Here is a 25,388-nt window from a genome sequence, read left to right as displayed (position 1 = left end):
ACACTGTTGGATGGTATATTATAAGGTATCTTAACCTGTCACATTACACCAGTGTGTGTCACGGGAGTATGCCAGATTTGCCGATCGCAGCTACTGATCTTGTCACTGCACCATGTCAAATTACACGTCTGAAAAATCATAGCCCATGTCACATTTACAGACCAGGCACTAATCTTCCAGCACAGTCATCCTTGCCCCTTTTTCTGACAGCCAATAGCGTGCTACCGGACAGCGCCGGTACTCTACAAAGAGATAAAAGCTGCAATCTCTGCCCTCAATTTCTTTTTTTTTTTATTCTGTTATGGTATGTAAAATACAGAAGATCAGACAGACAAGCTTCTCTCTTGTTTGCGAAGACCACATCCCCAGGGTAACCATACCAAGATGGCACTGTGCAAAGCGTTAACAGCTGTGGTGCTTTCAAACGCAGCCTTGTGGAAGAAATTAAGCTTGGATATATCTTCTTCTTCTTTCAGCTGATCCCGTTAGCAGTTGCACAGCGGATCATCTTCTTCCTTATCTTTCTGTCCTCTGCATCTTATTCTGTTACACCCATCACCTGCATGTCCTCTCTCACCACATCCATAAACCTTCGCTTAGGCCTCCCTCTTCCCTGGCAGCTCTATCCTTAGGATCCTTCTCCCAATATACCCAGCATCTCTCCTCTGCATATGTCCAAACCAACGCAATCTCGCCTAACTGACTTTGTCTCCCAACCGTCCAACTTGAGTTGACCCTATAATGTACTCATTTCTAATCCTGTCCATCCTTGTCACACCCAGTGCAAATCTTAGCATCTTTAACTCTGCTACCTCCAGCTCCATCTCCTGCTTTCTGGTCAGTGCCACTGTCTCCAACCCATAGAACATAGCTGGTCTCACTACCTTCCCTTTCAGTCCTGCCGATACCCACCTGTCACAAATTACTCCTGACACTCGTCTCCACCCATTCCACCCTGCCTGCACTCTCTTTTTCACCTCTCTTCCACAATCACATTACTCTGTACTGTTAAACCCAAGTATTTAAACTGATCCACCTTTGCCAACACTACTCCCTACATCATCACCATTCCTCTGGCCTCCCTGTCATTTACACACATTTATTCTGGTTTGTTCCTACCGACCTTCATTCCTCTCCTCTCTAGAGCATATCTCCACCTCTCCAGGGTCACCTCAACCTGCTCCATACTATCGGTACAGATCACAATGTCATCAACAAACATCATAGTCCACGGGGACTCCTGTCTAATCTTGTCTGTCAACCTGTCCATCACCACTGCAAATAAGAAAGGGCTCAGAGCCGATCCCTGATGTAATCCCACCTCCATGTTGAATGCATCCGTCGCTCCTACCGCAGACCTCACCACTGTCATACTTCCCTCGTACATATCCTGTACAACTCTTTCTTACTTCTCTGCCACTCCCGGCTTCCACATACAATACCACAGTTCCTCTTGAAGCACCCTGTCATATGCTTTCTCCAGGTCCACAAAGACACAATGCAACTCCTTCTGGCCTTCTATAAACTTCTCCATCAACATCCTCAGAGCAAACATTGCATCTGTGGTGATCTTTGTTGGCACAACACCATACTGCTGCTCACTGATCATCACCTCACTTCTTAACCAAGCTTCCACTACTCTTTCCTATAAATTCATGCCGTGGCTCATCAATTTTATTCCCCTGTAATTACTGCAGTCCAGCACATGCCCCTTATTCTTAAATATCGGTACCAGTACACTTCTACTCCACTCCTCAGGAATCCTCACACTTTCCACTGCCATCTCTCCTAAACACCTCTATGCTTCCTTAGGTACATCATCTGGACCAACGGCCTTTCCATTTTTCATCCTCCTCATAGCTGTCCTTACTTCCTCCTTGGTAATCCGGTGCACTTGCTGATTCACTATCTCCACATCATCTAACCTCTTCTCTCTCTCGTTCTCATCATTCATCAGCCTCTCAAAGTACTCTTTCCATCTGCTCAACACACTCTCCTCGCTTGCGAGTACGTTTCCATCTTTATTTTTTATCACCCTAACCTGCTGCACATCTTTCCCAGCTCAGTCCCTCTGTCTAACCAATCGTTACAGGTCCTTTTCTCCCTCCTTAATTTCCATCCTCTCATACAACTCATCATACGCCTTTTCTTTAGCCTTCGCCACCTCTCTCTTCACCTTGTACTCTTGTCTACTTTCTGTATCTCTCTGACTATCCCACTTCTTCTCTGCCATCCTCTTCCTCTGTGTACTCTCCTGTATTTCCTCATTCCAACACCAGGTTTCCTTTTCCTCCTTCCTCTTTCCAGGTGTCACGCACCCTTCTTGCTGTCACCCTTATTACATCTGCTGTAGTTTCCCAGCTGTCTGGTAACTCTTCACTGCCACCCAGTGCCTGCCTCACCTCCTCCCTAAACTCCTAGACGTGGAAACTGGGTTTTCTGCTGAAAAAAACAATAATGTTTAAAACAGTATCGTTTACATACAACAGAATCGTTGGTGAATCGTTTAAATGCACTTATTTATATCCATTCATACACTCATAATTTCAATTATTAAATAATAATAATCTATACTAATAAAAGGCAAAGCCCTCACTCCCTCACTCACTCACTCATTCACTCAGACTCATCACTAATTCTCCAACTTCCCGTGTGGGTGGAAGGCTGAAATTTGGCAGGTTCATTCCTTACAGCTTCCTTACAAAAGTTGGGCAGGTTTTATATCGAAATTCTACGCGTAATGGTCATAACTGGAAGCTGTTTTTCTCCATTTACTGTAATGGAGATGAGCTTGAACGCCGTGGGGCGGAGTTTCGTGTGACATCATCACGCCTCCCCGTAATCACGCAGTACATAGAAAACCAGGAAGACCTCCAAAAAGCGCTGAAGAAAACATGCATTATATAATTGAGAAGGCAGCGAAACAATAAGAAGCGAGCGAGTGACATATACAACCATATTCATGAGTTCTGCTACTTCGGAAATAAAGCACGATGTAAACCTACACTTTAAATTAAGTTCATAGACAGGCTACCGCTGGCGTTTGTAATTTAGTGCCTGCCCATATAAGGCCGTCCGTCAGCGGCAATCCAATAGCAAACTCCACTAAATATTCACGGGTGAAGGACTGTGCTTATGGAGAGGAAGATGAGATGGTCAGGGTGGTGTTTGACACAAACTCAGCGAAACTGCAAGAGAAAGTTTTAAGTGCCAGGACTAAGGTAACATTAAATACAGCCATGGACATAGCACGAGATGGCACCGGCACAGCTGGGAACCTTCGATGCATGTACACCGAGCGGCTCACGTGAAATGACGCAGTGCACAGATAAAAGCAACAGTTCCAAAGAGCGCTGAACAAAAACCGAATTACACAATTGAAAAGGCAGCAAAAAATATAAAGCGCCTGATACATACAAGCATATTCATAAATCCAGCTACTGCGGAAACAAAGCACACGTTGGAAAAGTCAATGTCCCGCTAAAGGAAGACAGTGTAAAAAACCCGTGCATGCAGTGTGTCAGGTCGCAGATAAAGAAGAAGACGAGCTGTTTATTGATGCAGTAAGAAACGAATCGATGAATGAAACCAGTCATCTTTACAACGATTGACAAACACGGAATGTAACTTGAACACAACACATCCTACAAATACGAACCTGATTGAAAGAAATAATGATAATCAAATCCTTGATGACAGCAACACTCAGTAACACTCACAAAACAAATACTGTATATTGACAGTCATGTTACGTTATTTTTAAAATGTTCCCTTTTCTTTTCTAGCTTTTTAACACACTACTTCTCCGCATACGATACGTATATATATATATATATATATATATATATCCCGATCTACATACTCGAATAATGGATACTTTATTCGCCATCAATGATTGTTTTGGTAAAGCCATACTCAGTGTATTCATTAGATGAACGGTAAAAAGTAAGAGCGAGGGAGGATGACTTATTGAGGCATGCAGGCTGTAGTGCGCCAACTCTATCTGAATTGCGCGATCACATTTGAAAAATATATCTTTTCAAGTTCTATTTAGTCCATATGTGTCAAACTCAAGGGTCAAGGGCCACATCCGCCCGGCGTGTAATTATATCCGCCCGAGATCATTTTATATACTGTATTATTGTTATTAAAGCCCGGTATATGAAGCGCTGGTAACACAATAAACTACAGATCCCATAATGCAGCGCTTCAGCTGCCTTGCCGAACACTTACGCGCTAATCAAGTCTAGCTTATGATGCTGCAAGTTATTGCGGCTAGCTCACACGATGCTGAAGAGAAAAGTTGATTCTGAAAATAGAGCCTTTAAAACCGATGGGAGGCTGAGTATATGTTTACTGAACCCGTGTGTCTCATTTGTGGAGCTAATGTGGCTGTAATTACAGAATTTAATCTAAGACGGCACTATGAGACAAAACATCAGGGTAACCTGAATGCAATGCAGAAGATACAGAAAGCAGAATAATTAAATAAGAATCTGACACTTCAGCGGACGTCTTTACCCGTGCACAATCACAAAGTGATTTCAAGTGAAGCTGCTTTTATGGGAGACACAAATACACCAGTGCACCTTGCCCCACTTTCCCTGTTGCCAAGTAATGTTAAACCAAGTCGTCACTACGGTGTTCCCAACACGCACTTTGCTGATAAACTGAGCGCACTGAGTTTGCACGGCGCTTTGGTGACTTTGAAGAACAAAAAAAGTCCGTCTACATGCGGCTCGAACCTTGTGCATGTTTGGTAGCACATATCTGTGTGAGAAGCTCTTCTCAGTGATAAAGACTAACAAAACAGCACACAGGAGTCACCTCACTGATGAGCACCTGCAATCCATCCTGAGAATCTCCACAACACAGAACCTCACACCAAACAGAAGCGAACCTGTTGCCAAAAAAAGATGCCAGGCGTCCAGCTCTAAAATGACATATGAGCAAAGACAACTGAATGATTTGATTTGTTATTGCTGAAAGGAACACATTTTATTTATATTTCCAGGTTTTGTTATGCAGCATGTTCATATTTGAATTTGTATAATTTTGACAGGATATATTTTTATGGAGAGCAAAATCTTTTGGGATATTTAAAATCTAAGTTTATTTTTATATAAAATTACATAAGAGTAAAGAAATTTGAATGTTTGTTCTTTTAACGTTTACTTTATTTCTAACTTGTATAATTTAGACAGGATATATTTTTATGGAGAGCAAAATATTATAAGTTGTTTAAGGTTTGAGTTGATTTATTCAGAATAATATTCCTGTCTGTTTTTACCATTCCTACCAAAGATATTTCTGTCGACTAAATAAAAATTCCTTCTATTTAAAATTTAAATAGAACTTGAACAAATATGATAGTTCATAATATCCATGCAGACTTGCACGTAAGAGCGGGAGTTATCCGTTTTAACAAGCAGCGTATTGCACTGATACGAAATAGCTGTGTGTGTATATATGTAGATATGTATGTATATATATGTATGTGTATATACAGTATGTAGAGATATATATATATATATATATATACATATATATATGACAACAACACTCATCACTCACAACAGTGACAAAACAATTACATTGACAGTCATGTTACGTTATTTTCAAAATGTTTCCTTTTCTTTTTCATTGCTTCTTTAACACACTACTTCTCTGCTGCGAAGCGCGGGTATTTTGCTAGTTATTAAATAATTCCTCCCATATAAGTAACATTTCTCGGACTGCCATCTTCCATCACCGAAACATTTCTAGACTTCCTCCTGTTCTTATGCAACACAGTACTGAAGTATTGGTTAACACTAGAATTACCAGAGCCTACGAAAAAACTCGTAGATCCATCCCACCTTAAATCGCTTCTCACCTCTCCGTCAGCATCTATTGTCCTGTAAATGTGTGGAAAAGCAGCAAACGGCAAGCAGCCTGCTATCACATCCCCCACCGGCACGTCTTCTCAGCTCAAGTCTGTTTACCTGCGTGTCAGTTGCTTGGAGTTGTATAGAGTGAGAAGTCAAGCAAAATCACATCTTTTATAAATACTATATCGTTATTTGGAACACATGCATTTCATGTGTGATCTGTGTAAACAGACTGAGAAGACTGTGCGCCAGTGTGGGATGTGATGGCAGGCTGCTTGCTGCTTATCCACACATTTACAGGACAATAGATGCTGACAGAGAGGTGAGAAGCGATTTAAGGTGGGACGGATCTACGAGTTTTTTCGTAGGCTCTGGTAATTCTAGTGTTAATGCCCTAGTCACCTCATATATAGATTACTATAACGCTATTCTATCTGGCATCCCACAAAAACGTATCCATTGCTTACAACTTCTTCAAAATTCTGCTGCCAGGATAATAACCTGTTCTAAATCCACTGAATATATTACACCTATTCTCTCTCAACTTCACTGGCTCCCTCTTCACTACTGAATACAATACAAAATACAGCTGTTAACATTTAAAGCTCTCCACAGTCCTGCTCCCCCATACCTCACTGATCTCCTACAGACTTACAGAACCTGAGTGAGCGAGCAGGAGTGTAATTTGAGAGTATTCAGTCTGGCAATATGGTGCAGTCTTAGTTTGTTGAAGACAGCCACAACTAAAGACATGAGTATAAAATGATGGTTGTTAATTTCAAACTGTGTTTCCTCAATGTACTCCTTGAGAAAAAACGCACCATCTGAACCAATCTCAGCCCGAACAAATGGTTTGATCAAAGATACACTAACAGCTTGCCCTAATGTGGACTGTCAGATAACATGTTCAGCTACTTTGACTGTACCCTCAGAAGGAATCAAACCTCCTTTTTTTTTTTTTGTTTTAATGTGCGCAAGTGGTAGCTTTGATCATATGATAACGGTACAGCATCTTTTACCAAACTAGCACAGCACACATCACAGGACAGCTTTCTCAAAATCCCATCTAAAGGCTACCTCCCACTGCTTCCTGAGGTGGATTTCTTTGGGAAACCTTCAAAGTTTGAGAAATGTTAACAGCTAACAACAATCTACACCAGGGGTTCTTAAACTCGGTCCTGGGGACCACCGTGGCTGCAGGTTTTTGTTCCAACCAGATTCTTAATCAGTGACAATATCTGATAGCACTGATCTCTTTTAATTAGCTGGTTTTATTTATATTTTATTCTACATTTAGGAAAGCACAGCAGCATGATGTTTACATTTATAAGAAACATTTCTTATAAATATTTGTTTTTGCTATAAATTTAAATGCTTAACTCTCTTTTTATTATATTTCGCCCTTTCTCTGTGCAGTTTGCTCCCTTCATTGAATCTTAATAATGACAATTAAAAACAAGCAGAGCAGAAACCCAAGCAAACAACACTTGATCGTGAAAGGCTGCTACTAATTTAGAGTCAGCCCCAAAAAGTAGTAAATAACAGATTAAACAATAAGAACACCTAGAATTACAATCAAGATGAAAAAACTGTTAAAAAGAAAAAAATATATATAACTGCTTAGTACATTTTACTATTATTTTTTTTTTTTACCAAACTTAGTTTTCTAATTTGTATATTTTTCCCAAAACAGGGAATCTGGGAAACAACAGTTCACTTAATTAGCACAGGAGTCCAATTAAAAACAGAGGCTGGTTAGAACAAAAACCTGCAGCCACAGTGGGCCCCCAGGACCGAGTTTGAGAACCCCTGATCTACACATTTAGCGACTAAATACGTTAAGCCAAAACGTTGTTTAGAGGCTCATTTGAGCACATGAATGCATACCTTTGCTAGCTTAGCCTGGCGTAGCTAAATTTAAGATTATAAAAAGGAATTTTCTAATGGCCAAATATAACCAAAACAATTGTTCAGCCTTACCTATGAAATGTAATCCACCGGGATCAGGTTTGGATCGTACAGCCGTTTGTACGGCCGTTTGTAATCCCAAGCAGCACATGCATAAGGCATCTTTATCCATTACTTCATTCCACAGCAGTGCCACTCGCAATATGGCAGTGATGTTGAAGTATGATACTGCTGGTCATGCGGCGTCTAGTAATTCTATGTCTATGGTGACAATCATATCTTTGGTGTCTCTTCCTATGACGTCAGCAGACAGATTGGTAAAGTATGGGGGTCATGAGGTTGCTGGAAAGGGGTGTGTGGCGCTCCCGATATCTATCCAAAAGGAAAAAGGTCCAAGTCTTTAGAGTCCTGGTGCTTCCCGTTTTGCTATATGGTTGTGAGACATGGACGCTAACCAGTGACCTGAGACAAAGACTGGACTCCTTCAGTAATGTGGCTCTTCGAAGAATCCTTGGATATGGCTGGTTTGACTTTGTGTTGATTGTGCAGTTGCTAATGGAGTCCCGAATGAGGCACACTACCTACATTGTGAGGGAGCATCAATTACGGCACTACAGCCATGTGCCGCAGTTCCGCGGTGGTGATCCAGCTCACAGGATCCTAATTGTTGAGAACACAAGTAGCTGGACCAGTCACAGGGGACGCCCACGTAACACCTGGCTGCGACAGACAGAGAGTCATCTCCGGAGGGTGGGACTAGAACCCGTGTCTACATGGGGGGTTGCCAAACAGGATCCCAACCTGTTTCGTTGTGTGGTAGGTGCAGCAACACACTGTACCAGTGCATGCTCCCTTACCCGACCTGACTAGTGTTGATTAACACTAGAATTACCAGAGCCTACGAAAAAACTTGTAATTCTGTCCCACCTTAAATCGCTTCTTAAAATCGTTCACAGCTCTCCACCAGCGTCTTTTGTCATCTAAATGTGCTGATAAAAATCAGGCTGCAAGCAGCCGGCTATTCCATCCCCCCACCGACTTAGAACGTGCACAAACTTCTCCCAGCTCATGCCTTGATTGATTATCTGGGAGTGAAGTGGAGTTTTAGAGTGGAAATAATAGATCATTATTTGGAACACACGCATTTCACGTGTGTTCCGCTTTACAGTAATCCGTGTAAACACATTTTAAAACAGAAACGTTTTTCATATTGTAGTAGTAAATGACAAAATGTAAGCATAAACTATATAATGTATGAAGCCTGAAGTCCAAATATCAAACACTTCCACAAAAGGTACAAATATAATAGAACAAGTATGCTTTTATTCAAAAATATAACTGCAGAAAAAAGCCACCTTAGCATACCATATTGACACATACTTACTACAGCTACCACGGTAGCATAATGGTATCAGCCGCTGACTAGTATCCAAAAGGTCATGAGTTCGATCCCACATGGTTCAGTTTTGAGAAGTAAACTGCTCTTATTCTTACTATTTTAGAATAAAAACACGCATTTGATTTCAGTGTGTAACAGCCAGTAATTTATGATACTTGTAAAGGTTTTTTTTTTTTATTCACTTTTCATTCTCAGTCTCAGTCGTGTTCAGGATCCTTCCCTACCCCCATCTGAGAATGCTGTTTTCACATAAAGATGCGCTGTAGCTCTGCAGCGTATTTGTGACTGCATTCTCGCACCAATGCTTATGTAACTGAAGTGCCTCGTGCACTTTTCGTGGCATTACACGCCTATTTTTTGAGCATGCCCATCGCCAAACACAGGAACATATGTTGGTGTACAAGAATAAAAACAAGTGCACTTTTATTCTAGACTATAAGTGAAGAAAAATAAAGCAAGTTACAGTAGGCGGTTGATACGACAGCTTGCGTGGTGCAATGCTAAGAACTGCTGATTTCGATCCGTGCTATATAAAATCATCACATTCAAATATTAACAATTTCCACACACCCTTCCTACATTCACGACATGTGTACTTGTTGCAGTGTACACATCTCTGTGCTATGGTTCCTATTACACTGAATGAGCACCTGACATTGTACTTTCTTCCCTATATAAATAACATTTGAGTATAGCGCTCTCCAAATAAATCACATTTGAGTTATAGCGATCTTTATGTGAAAACAGCATTGTCAGATTGATGGGGGGGAATCGTGAACGCGACTGAGAGAATGGAACTGAATAAAAAAAAAGACTGAAATCAAATGTATGTTTTTATTCTAAAATAGTTAAGTACATGCAATATTATTTGAAAACGAACAGCGTCAGATCGGGTTTGAATACACGCCGACGCTGAACTCCCTGTCTATCTACATAGTAATAACAGTAATTGTATTATTATATAGGAGCTTCCCTGTCTGCCTATCATATAGTGCTTTTCCTTCCTACCTATCTATATATCTATCCCCTTAGCTGTTTTTTATATATCTATTATACAGTGCCTTCCCTGTTTATTTATATATCTAGTGCCTTCTCTGCCTGTTTGTCTGTCTGATTGCATATAGCGCTGAACTTACTGCTCTGTACTATTCTGTCCTCTGCATGTCCTGGAGTACAAAAGAAACAGCACCATACAGCAACATGTGCAAACTGGCAAGATCGGGGAAAAAACACGCGGTCACTGATTACAAACCACAAGATGAATGAAAGAGACAATATATGTAAAAACATCATCGCACTAATGCAATATTATTTGAAAACGAACAGCGTCAGATCGGGTTTGAATACACGCTGACGCTGTTACAGAAGGAGTCAGCTTATTCAGTGCAGCAGTTTCAACGCACAGTACATGCAATATGATTTGAAAACGAACAGCATCAGATCGGGTTTGAATATGCGCCCACCAATTTAGAACGTGCACAAACTTCTCTCAGCTCATGCCTTGATTGAGTATCTGGGAGTGAAGTGGAGTTTTAGAGTGGAAATTATAGATCGTTGTTTGGAACACACGCATTTCATGTCTGTTCCGCTTTCTACAGTAATCTGTGTCAACACATTGTTAAAACAGAAACGTTTTTTATATTCTAGTAGTAGATGACAAAATGTAGGCATAAACTATATAGTGTATGAAGCCTGAAGTCCAAATATCAAAGAAACATTTTCACAAGAATAACACAATTGCGCTTTTATTCAAAAATATAACTGCAGAAACAAAAAGCCGCTTTAACATGCGACATTGACAGCAGTTTATTGTAACTGCCTCCGTAGTTCAATAGAATCTGCCCCCGCTTGGGAATCAAGAGGTCACGAGTTCGATCCTACGCCCCTCCGTTTTGAGAAGTAAACCGCTCATAGTCTTACTGTTTTAGAATAAAAGCATACATTTGATTTCAGTCTGTAACAGCCGGTGCAATTTATGATCCTTGTAAAGGTTAGCTTTTTTTTTTTATATTCACTTTTCATTCTCTCAGTCGCATTCAGAATCAATCCATACAACCCCATCTGACACGGCTGTTTTCACTAAAGACGCCGCTTATAGCTCTGCAGTGTACCACGATGCATACTAACGCCCCAAAGCCCCCGGTTCTGACACACAAACGCTGGCGAAGCTGCCTTCTTCGTATCTCACCGTTACTTGCTTTTCTTTTTATTCAGTTTTGAGTGTTCCTGTCAGTCCCCGCATGTTGCTGTATGCTGTTTCTTTTGTACTCCAGGGCATGCAGAGGAGAGAATGGTAAAGAGCAGTAAGTTCGGCGCTATATGCAATCATCAGACACTCCCCATCTGCCCGTTGTTTTGTTATACTTTTACACCAACTTATGTTCCTGTGTGAGCATGCTCAAACGGGCATGCTCAAAAAATACACGTGTAATGCCCAAAAGTGCACGCAGACACTTCATTTCGCAAACAAAACAAGTGCACTTTTATTCAAAACTACCTGTATAACCAAGAAAAAGAAAGCAAGTTACAGTAGGCGATTGATAATGACAGCTTGCATGGTGCAATGCTAAGAAGTGCTGATTTTCATTCCGTGCTATATAAAATAATCACATTCAAATATTAACAGTTCCCACACACCCAAGGACCGTCTTTCCTACATTTACGAAACGTGTACTTGTTGCCATGTACACACCTCTCTGTGCTATGGTTTCTATTACCCTGAATGAGCACCTGACACTGTACTTTTTTTCCTGGGGTAAGGTCCCGCATCAGAGAATTTCCAGTTCCTGCATAAATTCACACCCGATCTGACGCTGTTCGTTTTCAAATAATATTGCATTAGTGCGATTATATTTTCACATATATTGTCTCTTTCTTTCAGGTGTGTAATAGAAACCACAGCATAGAGAGAAGTGTGTACATTGCTTCTTACAGGAAAAGGCGATGGAAAAAGTGCACTTGAATAAAAGTGCACTTTTGTTATACTTTTACACCAATATATGTTCCTGTGTTTGAACGACACGGGCAGATGGGGAGTGTCTGATGATTGCATATAGCGCCAAAGTTACTGCTTTTTACCATTCTTTCCTCTGCATGTCCTGGAGTACAAAAGAAACAGCATACAGCAACATGCGGGGACTGACAGGAACACTCAATAAAACTGAATATAAAGAAAAGCAAGTGACGGTGAGATACGAAGAAGGCAGCTTCGCCAGTGTTTGTGTGTCAGAACCCGGTTGGAGGGTGTTAGAATGCATCATGGTACACTGCAGAGCTATAGCGCGTCTTTAGTGAAAACAGCCATGTCAGATGGGGTTGTATGGATTGATTCTGAACGCGACTGAGAGAATGAAAAGTGAATAAAAAAAAATCTAACCTTTACAAGGATCATAAATTGCACCGACTGTTACAGACTGAAATCAAATGTATGCTTTTATTCTAAAACAGTAAGACTAAGAGCAGTTTACTTCTCAAAATGGAGGGGCGCAGGATCGAACTCGTGAGCTCTTGATTCCCAAGTGGGGACAGATTCTATTGAACTACGGAGGCAGTTACAATAAACTGCTGTCAATGTCGCATGTTAAGGCGGCTTTTTGTTTCTGCAGTTATATTTTTGAATAAAAGCGCAATTGTGTTATTCTTATGAAAATGTTTCTTTGCTATTTGGACTTCAGGCTTCATACACTATATAGTTTATGCCTACATTTTGTCATCTACTACTAGAATATAAAAAACGTTTCTGTTTTAACAACGTGTTGACACAGATTACTGTAGAAACGGAACAGACATGAAATGCGTGTGTTCCAAACAACGATCTATTATTTCCACTCTAAAACTCCACTTCACTCCCAGATACTCAATCAAGGCATGAGCTGAGAGAAGTTTGTGCACGTTCTAAATTGGTGGGGGGATGGAATAGCCGGCTGCTCCAAGCTTCTCTTTATCAGCACATTTAGAAGACAAAGGACGCTGGCGGAGAGGTGTGAAGGGATTTAAGAAGCAGTTTAAGGTGGGACGGAATTACGAGTTTTTTCGTAGGCTCTGGTAATTCTAGTGTTAATGCATACATTTTCTCTGAGTGGTTCATTGACTTACACAAAAATAACTTATCTAAATAAAAGTCTATTCTACTACACTCTTATTCTTCTCATACAGTATCTCCTAGGTTCAACACACTACCCATGAAATCTCTGTGTGTGACACAATTGTCCAATCTTCTTGTTTACAGGTCATCTGCTGATCTTTTAATCATTTTTGTTTTGTGTTTTAAATCAACTGTTCTCCTTGTACATTCTTGTTCTTTATTTATTTAACCATTTTAGTAGTTCTCAAGAAATTTCTAAAACAAAGGCTAACATATTTCAATGTCACTACAACCGAATTACTTAACTGTTGTTAGCTCTAAATTATTCTCTCACAGTCTCGACCTATTACCTTTTTGTCAGTCTGTTTTAGTACATAAAACACGACACATCAGATGACCTTTGAGAGGTTTCGATTTGCTAGGTTCAAAGCATGCATGTCCCTTGTTCCTCATGGCTACATTATATGCATTTCACTTCAGGCTGCATGATTATTGACTTTCAGCTCTCACACACAGAGTATGCCTCTCTGACTAACTAGAACATGAAACCAGTTTGATTTTATCACAGACTAGCTGGTTTTTAAAACTGGGTATGTCATATTAGACAATTATTTTCACAGATGCATGCTGCCAACTGCTTTCATGTATCTAAGATAACGTAAATTAAGTTTATAACTGAAAATTGCTGGAAAAGTCATTTAACATGACATTGCCTTTATAGTGATTGCATGTAGATGGACTTTACATTTCTAGTCATGCTTCACTAGTAAGCTCCAACAGGTATGTGCATGCTTTGATAGGCCGAAGCTTGTCTCTGCGAGCTAAACCGGTGTCTGCTGGCTCAGTTGCCTGCTTGAACTCCAACAGAGTTGATACTGGGCCAGTGTTACACTGCTGCTGCTTAACAGTTATTGTGTTATTATTGCAACTGTCCTGCTTTAGTGTTCAAGTTATTTTGAAAAAAATATATAATATTTAAAATCACAGTTGTAGAAGTTGTAGAACCTGTTGATGTCAAGTGTGTATCTTTCATTGAAAAACTCAATAAGGAATGTGTTACTGGAGACAGTCAACTATAGGTAATACGGTATAGTAGAGTATACTAAGGAAGGAAAAACTTTGCTTTGCTTGAGAACAGGATGTAAAGACATTCAAACTGTTTTTACTTATGATTGGGGAAAAATACCTTTAACTTTCCCCACCTCTATGGGACTTCATCCTGTGATCACAAAAACCTTTTATATAATAAATGTATATTTGGCGGGCCAGGTATGCTTCCATAAACCTGATTCCTGAAAACTCTCATGTTCCAACTGCTTGAACAGATCCTTGGAAGAATTAGTTGAAAAAGCTCAAGATGAAAATGAAAATGACGACATCTAAGCCGGAGTGTGCATTGGCCGAGTCTGTAAACAAAGCATATACTGCTCTTGATGTTTACCCTGTAAAGTAAGCTAAATTATGAACTCATGACAACTTATCTGCTCTCAAAAGAGAAAACTACCAAAAAAAAGTCATTTGTAAATTGAGTATGACATCATGATTCCTGGCACCAATGAAGACTTTTCCTGTAGTTCACATTTCAATGGATTAAATGAATAGTATGAGAAACTGACAGGAAGCAACAAGAACAGAATGAAATTTGGAGAACCAGTTCAGGAAAACATCATTTTAACATTGCCTGCTTACACTTGGGAGTTGTGAATATATTGAGCATAAATAAACTAGAGTTTTAATATAACAAAAAACAAAGAATGTTACCAAAGCTGTAACAAAGCATCCTAATAACATTCTTGATAAGACAAAGTACAATGTAAAAGGCATATGTAAAAACACTCATTTTTACTATGATCTGAAAGATCCCTAATAAAGCCTTTAAGAAAAATGTACACAAATAAGTGCAGGATTATTTGAAATTCATAGAGCTTTAACTGAAGTTTTGTGACCTGGCTGGAGCATCTGACAGATATGCTGTGTACTTGTCTCCCTCATCAAAATGTCAAGTTCATGTTATCCTCAACCAATACTCAAGTATGGCCAGGGCCTTTCTAAGGCATACTAAAGACATTTTAATTTTCGGTACAATAATGTGTATGATTTTTAAGTTATTTTTTAAGGTTATGAGCTCACACTCTTTCCCCAAAACCCATCCAACAATGCAACAACATACTTACACTTCAGGTAGTTATGAAATAAGAGGTCTACAAGAGCTTCAGATTAGTATGTCACTGTGAATTTTTTCAAAGGTTCACTGCCTCATACCTCAGATTTTTTCTTTTAAATACAATATACCAGGACATGCATTTGCATTTCCTTATACAATGCTGATTTTGCTCCAGGCCTTTCATTGTTTTTTAATAACCAAAAGCTGAAAAAACGCCTTGAATGAGATGAATTTTGTCCTTGAAAAAATAAACTTGGACATAAGCAAAAGTTAAATATTACAATTTTTTTGAAAAGCTACTTTTTAGAAAGCTTCGTAGTAAAATCATTATAGCATTTTTCATGCTGTACTTGGTGAAGAAAAATGGCTATATATTTAGAAAAACTTTTTTTTAATAAACAAATGATTTCTGAGCTGTGGAAGGTTTGGGTAATTAATTTGCTAAAGGTCATTAACATTTAATAAAAGTTATGAATTTACTGAATTAAAATGGAACGACTCTTTAAAATCAAAGCACAATTAGCAATAATCCTATCTTTCCATTATACATCATACGAATTAAATGTATTAACTAATACCTTTGAAGCCAAAAAATACTGGAAATGAAAACATGCAGCTCTGCTCTGCTCTGCTACATAAGACGCTCTGGTATGCCTCATAATTTTGCATCGTACACACGTGACGCCTTCAGATTACTTCAGGTTCTATTCTTTTCAAAGTGTACTTGTTTGAGTTATGGGTTACTACACAAACCAAAGTGCAAACCATTTGAACTCCACAGATCTACAAAGCAGCATCCCTTACGACAACAGTTACACCAAACGTAATATGCTATATAAAACTGTCACGATTTTAATTAAAACCTGAAATGAACTGCAAATGATCTGTAACTATTTAGCACATACGATGCATACACTCTGCACGAAACATCTAAGGGTGCACCTCCTTCCTGTCGTTACGCGGTCAGATTCCGATTTGACATACAGGCATCATATTTCAAAACCTGTACGCCTCAACCTGAAACAGTTTAAGTGTCAAGCTCCAAAGAACAACTGGATGCGGCTTAGCCCTTGCATATTAGTCAAGGATGTTATTATCTTATAAAGCCACCGGTTAAAAAAAACAAACAAAATACCACGCATTCTGCTCACCTCCCCAAATGCCAAGCTTTAACTGGGACTTGTCCAGGTTTTCCACATAGTCACCTATAAACCTGTTTAAAAGGTCGACAACTAGAGATTCGAACACCATGCCAGCTTCTCGGCGTCTCAAAAGCAGTAGCCCAGCTGTCCCGTGATCCTTGATACAATTAAATACGAAACTTATCGACGACGCACGAAGTGAAAGCGAGCCACTCCGCGCTCGACTGGCAATGGCTGAGTGAATCAGCGCTTTGAGGTGCTCAGACAAACGCCTCGAAGTACTGCGCATTGACTAATACGCTTGTTTAAAAAGCGCCGTACCTTTTCTAACCGAGAGATGTCATGCAAATACATTATATATATATATATATATATATATATATATATATATATATATATATATATATATATATATATATATATATATATATTTATTATATATATATATATATATATATATATATATATATATATATATATATATATATATATATATATATATATATAGAGAGAGAGAGAGAGAGAGAGAGAGAGAGAGAGAGAGAGGCCATGTCTATGAATATATAGTGATGATAAATACGTAAAAATTGAACTCGATTTTCACTACTGGGTATTAACGTTACGATCAGATTTAGGGAGATAAACCTTATGAGGGGCCCAGCAGGCCATGGATCATACGTCTATTGGATTACATGCGTCTGCAATACATTGGTGAATATTGGCGAAATTATTCTAAAAATACACTTGTAATATTGGTTCCAAATAAGAATATGAAAAGATTAAGTAGCTCTTTCAGCTCTCTTTCCTAAATGTGAAGCTTTATTCAAATGAATGTCAATATTTTACTATATAGAGGTTTAGAAGTTTACAGATTGTTTAATCTTTTGATACATTTTACATGATATAAAGGGGGTTACATAGATGGTGAAAAGCGCTGTATGAAACAGAGACGACCAGTTTATGAATGGAGCCATAGATAAATATGAAAGAAGACATATGAAAGAGAGATTTTTTTTTTACAATTAATGTCCAATGTAAGTAGATAGCTTTTTTTTTTGTAATAAATCGACCATGACTGATAGATATGAAAGGAGCTCTTCAAAATACAATTATTTTTTAAACTTGCATAAGGCTTTTTTATAAGGATTGCTTATTAACGTTTTAATATAACTCACCGGTAAAACAAAACCATGATATACCGTTCGACACATATAGTTATGTAAGACATTGGGGTTTTTGGGGATACTTCCCTCTTTTTAGCATCCAGACTCGATTTTTTTTTCATTTTTAAACAATTTTTTGTACCATATTTTTGGCAGAAAATCACACACTAAGGAAAAGGTGTAAATCAATAGTCGTCTTAGGCAAAAGAGATCAGAAGGACTTGGATTTGCGTGTGCCACATCAACTGACCTCGTCCTCTAACGGGATACGAGGGGTCAGAGTTACTGCTTTTCACAAATCTAAAAAAATGGGTGTAGGCAGCATAGTCATGTGGGGAGTCGTTTTATGCAATTTCGAGATTGCTGATAACAAATGTAATCATTTTTGTTTTAATATTTAAAACTTTACTGGTGGCCCTAGCCCCCTAAGAGCCACTTCCATGAGGTTGAACATAACCAATGTCAAACATAAGCAGATCGTGTTTTAGATTACTTCAAGGTCCGTTATTACATATATGATATTATTTTTGATTTCTTTTCCTCTACTAGGGATCTTGCCCTCTATGGACATTTATCAGAGAGTGAACAATTATGCAATTGTATTAAAATCAAGACTATTTATACTTTAAATGTTCAAATTAAAGCACACTTTTAATAGGTTAAATATTTGACACCACTATTCTTGTTTATTATGTATTTCCACCTGATGAAGTTAATGATTACATGTCTTATGAACCCGAGTGGCTTACACAAATACAATTTTTTTTTTTACCTCACTCTTAACTCATCAGCTTTTCTCCTGAGGCATTTCTTTTTATTAAGTAAGTATGCCAGAGCTGTTCAGTCATGGAAATAACATTACTTATTTATTTTTATTTTTTTTAATGTGTTTATTTTCAGCTTGCATTATCTTATCAGAATTCCTTACTTACAAAAGAGGTTTTGCAAATAGATAATATTCACAAGACAGATGATTGCATTGCAAGGTACTTTTGTAGACAAAACTGAAATTGTAAAATCTATTGCAAACTACAAAAAAGAGAATATCTTGAACGTTCCATTTATTTTATATCATACAAGTTTTTCACCCACAATATTTATTCTTATAGCATGTTTTCACACAAGAAATGTAGCTCAAAGTGATTTACAAAAAGTTAAGAAGAAAAATCACAATTATAAAGGATGAATGATTAAATACAAAAACCTAAATAAATAAATACAAATACATAATATTTGCAATTATCTGTTAAAGCTGGTGCAAAAAGTTAAAAACAATTAAAAAGCCATCTTAAATGTCCCTAGATGTTTATGTATGTTATTTGATGGCTCTTCTAATACCAGTTCTGTATGTATATGATGACTAAAACATTTTGAGCATGAACTGTGTTTTATTGTGCAAATTGTGTAAGTAGCCCAAAATTAGCACCTGTACTAAAATACATGAGTTAGAAGTTTCTATCACTTGTGGTTTAAAGTGTATGGTTTGCATGTGTAGCAGTTTAGTGTGCATGAATGTCTGAAACTATAAAATTAAGTATCATCCTATCATTCACAATCTCAAATTGTCAACATGTATCATACTTACAGTGGTTTCTTATTCCTTTGCATGTTTGTCACACAAAATGTTTCTGACCATCAAACACATTTAACCATTAGTCAAATATAACACAAGTAAACACAAAATGCAGTTTTTAAATGATGGTTTTATTATTTAGGAGAAAAAATCCAAACCTTCATGGCCCTGTGTGAAAAGTAATTGCCCCTTGTTAAAAATAACCTAACTGTGGTGTATCACACCTGAGTTAAATTTCCGTAGCCACCCCCAGGCCTGATTACTGCCACACCTGTTTCAATCAAGAAATCACTTAAATAGGAGCTGCCTGACACAGAGTAGACCAAAAGCACCTCAAAGGCTAGACACCATGCCAAGATCCAAAGAAATTCAGGAACAAATGAGAACAGAAGTAATTGAGATCTATCAGTCTGGTAAAGGTTATAAAGCCATTTCTAAAACTTTGGGACCACAGTGAGAGCCATTATCCACAAATGGCAAAAACATGGAACAGTGGTGAACCTTCCCAGGAGTGGCCAGCCGACCAAAATTATCCCAAGAGCGCAGAGACGACTCATCCGAGAGGTCACAAAAGACCCCAGGACAACATCTAAAGAACTGCAGGCCTCACTTGCCTCAATTAAGGTCAGTGTTCACAACTCCACCATAAGAAAGAGACTGGGCAATAATGGCCTGCATGGCAGATTTCCAAGACGCAAACCACTGTTAAGCAAAAAGAACATTAGGGCTCGTCTCAATTTTGCTAAGAAACATCTCAATGATTGCCAAGACTTTTGGGAAAATACCTTGTGGACTGATGAGACAAAAGTTGAACTTTTTGGAAGGCAAATGTCCCGTTACATCTGGCGTAAAAGGAACACAGCATTTCAGAGTAGTGTGATGGTCTGGGGTTGTTTTGCTGCTTCAGGACCTGGAAGGCTTGCTGTGATAGATGGAACCATGAATTCTACTGTCTACCAATAAATCCTGAAGGAGAATGTCCGGCCATCTGTTCGTCAACTCAAGCTGAAGCGATCTTGGGTGCTGCAACAGGACAATGACCCAAAACACACCAGCAAATCCACCTCTGAATGGCTGAAGAAAAACAAAATGAAGACTTTGGAGTGGCCTAGTCAAAGTCCTGACCTGAATCCAATTGAGATGCTATGGCATGACCTTAAAAAGGCGGTTCATGCTAGAAAACCCTCAAATGAAGCTGAATTACAACAATTCTGCAAAGATGAGTGGGCCAAAATTCCTCCAGAGCGCTGTAAAAGACTCATTGCAAGTTATCATAACGCTTGATTGCAGTTATTGCTGCTAAGGGTGGCCCAACCAGTTATTAGGTTCAGGGGGCAATTACTTTTTCACACAGGGCTATGTAGGTTTGGATTTTTTTTTCTCCCTAAATAATAAAAACCATCATTTAAAAACTGCATTTTGTGTTTACTTGTGTTATATTTGACTAATGGTTAAATGTGTTTGATGATCAGAAACATTTTGTGTGACAAACATGCAAAAGAATAAGAAATCAGGAAGGGGGCAAATAGTTTTTCACACCACTGTACTTCATATGCAACAGTTAAGACATGGGCTGGAGAATATCACTAGGGCATGACATCTCTCCAAAATGACCTAAGCCTTAGCTAGCCTTCAACATCAGTGACAGAATAAAATTATATAATGAATTATAATGGAGAATCAAAGAATGACATAAATTAGCAGACACTATACACATATCTTAACCTAACAAAATTAGATTGGAAGAAGATAAGAGCCATTTTATGATTTGAAAACTCACTTTTTATGTTGTAGGCAAATTATAAAATGAATGTAATCATAACTGGCCAAGGTGTTTTGCAATGAGCATTATTTACAAATTAGTGGGTCTGATGCTAAAGTACTTGCAGCCTTTGATTATTCAGTGTTGTTTGCCTGGGTGTCTGCTCTGCTGCTTTTAAATTGTCATTATTAAGATACAATGAAGGGGGAAAAACTGCACAGAGAAAGGGCAAATTATATTGAAATCAAAAAAAGAGAGTTAAGCATTTAAATCATAGCAAAAGCAGAAATATTTATAAATGTCTTATAAATGTAAAAATCATGCTGCTATGTTTTTCTGAATGTTGAATAAAAGAAAAAAAAAATACCAGCTAATTAAATGAGCTCAGTGTTATCAGGTGTTGTTACTGATTAGGAATGTTGTTGGAACAAAAACCTGCAGCCACAGGGGGTCCCCAGGACCGAGTTTGAGAAACACCGGCCTAGACTCATTGCAGTTACTCCATTTATCTTCTTAAAAATTTGCTGTGGTAGCTTAAAAATATTACTTTACTTTCCATTGTGCTTGGCCAATAGCAATGAGGAAAACCTTTCAATTTATCTTTGGTAGATCCATCACTTTGACCCAGAGTCAAAACAACAACCAAAAAATTGGGAGATTACATGCCATGATTATTTTATAAATTGAATACTGTATTTCTTTTTACATGATCTTGCAGTGGCTTTGATCATTTTAGTAGATTCTCTGTCAGTTTTGCATAAAGCATTACACTATAAAGTTATATACATATGATTCGTGTATACAATGTGTGGTACATAATTAATTTAGGCAATACCTATGTGTGTTTTTGTAATAATTTCTACTGGTTCAGGTTTTCTCCCCAAGAACAGACTACCAAAATAAATTTATAACAGCTGCCATATTATAGATGTGAAACACTGCATGACAAAATGAGATGAGTCTTAAAATATTGCATATGCAGAAAGTAGAATTCTCTCCCTCATATTATTCTGCATTGCAGCAAAATATTTTTTGGGTTGTTGTCTTTTTTAAAAATATTATTAATTGTATCTTGAGGTTATTTTAGTTTTTTCTATGGCATTATTTTGAATTGTAATGGGCATTGCCATTTTGTAGTTGCTTCTATTACCATTACTATGATGGTTGTCATTTACCAGTTCTGTGAAGTGTGACATCATCTCACCACCAGTATAAAGTACAGAGGTACTGTTCAGTCATTATGCAAGTATTTGGATAGTTTTCTAAAGGCACTACATTGTGGATAATTTTTAATGTTCTGTTTTCACTTTTGCTATGGATTTTTGACTTTGTCTTTTAGTTCCTGTTTTCAGTTTGGCAACATAATTATTTTAACCTTGCATTAATGACTTTGCACCATTACATTTTGACTATTCTTTGACACTTTCCCTCAGATCATCTCCTTGTCCATTTTTTCAACTGTCCTGTTTAGGACACCTGACTTTTTTTAACCTCAAGCAGAACAGACAGCTGCAGAGGTGTGAATTATGTGACATCATGATGCTTGACCAGCCAGTTTTTTTACTGGTGGTTAAATTAATTTTAACTGTGTTCTGACATTTGATTTTTATGTGTCATTTTTGTTATGTTTTGAGATTTGATGTTATTTGTGTTCAAGTAAGACCCTGTGACCCTGAAGTGGTTTAAGCAAAATTGATTATAGATTTGTTAATGTAAAATAATCCTCAATACCATTCTGGCTAGTACTTATTTATGCATAGCCAAAATTGTGATGTATATTTATATAATGTACTTTGTATATTTATATTTATATGTATATTTAATTTCAAACTCTGATGCCAAAAGTAGTTTGTGAATGGCTGTTATTAATACATACATAAATACATTATTTCAACACATTATCTAAAAGTAAGTTTCTCCTCCACACTTCCTTCCCAACAGGCTCTAATTTTACATCATATGTGAGGAATTATTTTGATTATTTTGATAACTGCCAATCAGAAATTCAGGGTCTGTGAATGTAGCATGCTATGAACACCCCATTTTCCACACCTGTGGTGTCTCCCCAATTTCTGCTCTGTTGAAACCAGTACTTTTGTGTTGATTGCATTCTAATACTTCTGTACTCAGTTCCCATTGCATTAGATTTCAGGTCCTGTATTTGTTACAATGTGGGAGATGAGGTCTACATAAAAATCTTTGGTTGCCAGCAGGTCGAGGAGGCACACATTGCCGTTGGCGTAGGTAGGGCATAGGTAGGGAAGGGACTTGATAAGACTGGCATGCTTTGTCTATGTAGTGTTTTCTGTTGCCTGGCAATGAGTGACTGACCCACGATCTATGTGTTGTTTGCAACAAAGAGTGTAAGCAGCCTATATTACTGTATTATTCTTTACATATTAGAACATTTTGCAACAGATTATATGCTTTTTATGCTCATGTGGATTGAAGATAGTGAGTTTATCTGACAATTTTGAAGATAGTGAGTTTATCTGACAATTACCAGATTTTGCCTATACAGCCAGTGATCCATCTTATTGTTTAAGAGCCTACTCTTTCTATCCAAGTAATCCTAATTTTAGTAAGAAGTAATCTCACCACATATTAATGGTAGAAAACTGCACATTCCATTTGGGAAAAAACAAGATTTACCAGCAGCCATATCACAACTTTTCAGAGACAGACCTTTCATCATCTGCCTCCTACTCTTATCTGCTAGAGTGAATGCCGGATTTAGTCATTGTTTGAGACACAACTTAACAGGTATTGTTCAGCAACCTATTATCTGGTAGTGGATTGCATAATTAAAAACAGTATTGCTCACATTAGAATACTATTAACCAAAGAAAACTACTACTAAATATATACAGTATAGACCCTGTATTCGGATTCAGCGGGTTAGAAAATGGATGGATGGATGGATGGATATATATATATATATACAGTATATCAGGTACAATTAATCTGTCTAATAGTTAGCATTACTGAACAAAATGACGCAAAAAAAAATACCTGGAGGGACTGAATCTTATTAACCTCTCCCAGACAAAACCTCTGCTTTAGGATACTGATTATCCATATGTGCAATAAGTTACAGATTAAAGAGAATTGACTTCAGACCCATAAAAATGTGTGCCTGTGTAATTGTAAAAAGGAACCTTTGTTGTGAAAATGGACCTTAACCCTCTTTAAATCATCAACATAAAAATTACAAAACACATTGTTTGTTGGATTCCAAAGCTTCATGCTTTGTATTATTGGATCAACCAGATTGACAAAAGTACAATAAAATCAAATATCTACTTTTTTCTCTCTTACAAAAGAGAGGAAAGATGTCACAGCTGTAAAACGAGTAAAGAATTACACAAAATTGTTGTGCTTTGGAATTTGACAAAAGAGCAGATCAGGTCATGTCATTTTCTACCCTGTTTAATCCAGACCAGGCTCTCAGGGGGTATTGGAGCCTATCTCAGCTAGCACTGGACACAAGGCAGGAACAAATCATGGACAGGGTTCCAGTCCCTCACAGGGCAAACACACACACACACCAAACGCTCTGTGGGAACAATGCATGTCTTTGAACTGTGGGAGGAAACCAGAGCACCCGGAGGAAACCGACACACACATAGGGAGAACATGCAAACTCCATGCAGGGAACACCCAGGATATGAACCCTAGTCTCCTCACTGTAAGACCACAGTGGCACCAAAGAAGACCACAGTGCCACCAAAGAACACATCATAGGAATAATATTCACATGCTTCAGATGAAAAGTAATTATGCACATACACCACAAAGACATCTGCCCCATCTTAAACAGAACTTTGCCAAACCTGTAGACTCCTAAAACAATAAATTGTATGCTTAAAAATTTTCCAGTAAATGAAACCACCTGGTCAGACTTGTTATGGCATGTGTATCATAAATGAACCAATCACACAAAGACACACATTTTAACATATTTCTTTACACTTTTCAAGATGAAAGTTGTACTGGTAACACCCTGGTTCATACTATGAACCAGTCCAACTAATCCTCTAGGGGAAACCCCAGGCTTGTAGAGGCCAGTTCAAAGATATAAGCCCTCCAGCATGTCTGCTGTTAGATTTTTTCCTGAAGTGCCATGTCTGAGAGAGGTGGTCAAAAGGTATTTTAACTACTGCACATGTTCAAACCACCTAAACTGTTTGTTCTCAATCCAGAGAAACAGCAATTATGCTCCAGGTTCCTTACCCTATAATGGAGAATGATACTCAACAACTTCATCTCAACTGAGTGTACTTGTAATCTTATTCTTTTAGGTTTTAACTTTTAATATTATTA

General features: G+C 38.0%; 1 protein-coding gene across 1 annotated transcript in view; it reads right to left on the bottom strand.

The window, feature by feature from the left end:
• vps13c (vacuolar protein sorting 13 homolog C) overlaps nucleotides 1–16,806 on the bottom strand; it is a 624,410-nt gene extending 607,604 nt beyond the window's left edge. Inside the window, exon 1 of the mRNA XM_039771364.1 lies at nucleotides 16,577–16,806. Coding sequence (XP_039627298.1) covers nucleotides 16,577–16,676 — 100 coding nt within the window. The 5' untranslated portion in view covers nucleotides 16,677–16,806. The remainder of the gene's footprint in view (nucleotides 1–16,576) is intronic.
• Between the last annotated feature and the right edge of the window lie 8,582 nt (nucleotides 16,807–25,388).

Source organism: Polypterus senegalus, chromosome 12 (assembly GCF_016835505.1).
Source record: "Polypterus senegalus isolate Bchr_013 chromosome 12, ASM1683550v1, whole genome shotgun sequence".
In the NCBI taxonomy this organism is placed as follows: Eukaryota; Metazoa; Chordata; class Cladistia; order Polypteriformes; family Polypteridae; genus Polypterus; species Polypterus senegalus.
This window is presented reverse-complemented; position numbering and strand designations above follow the sequence as displayed.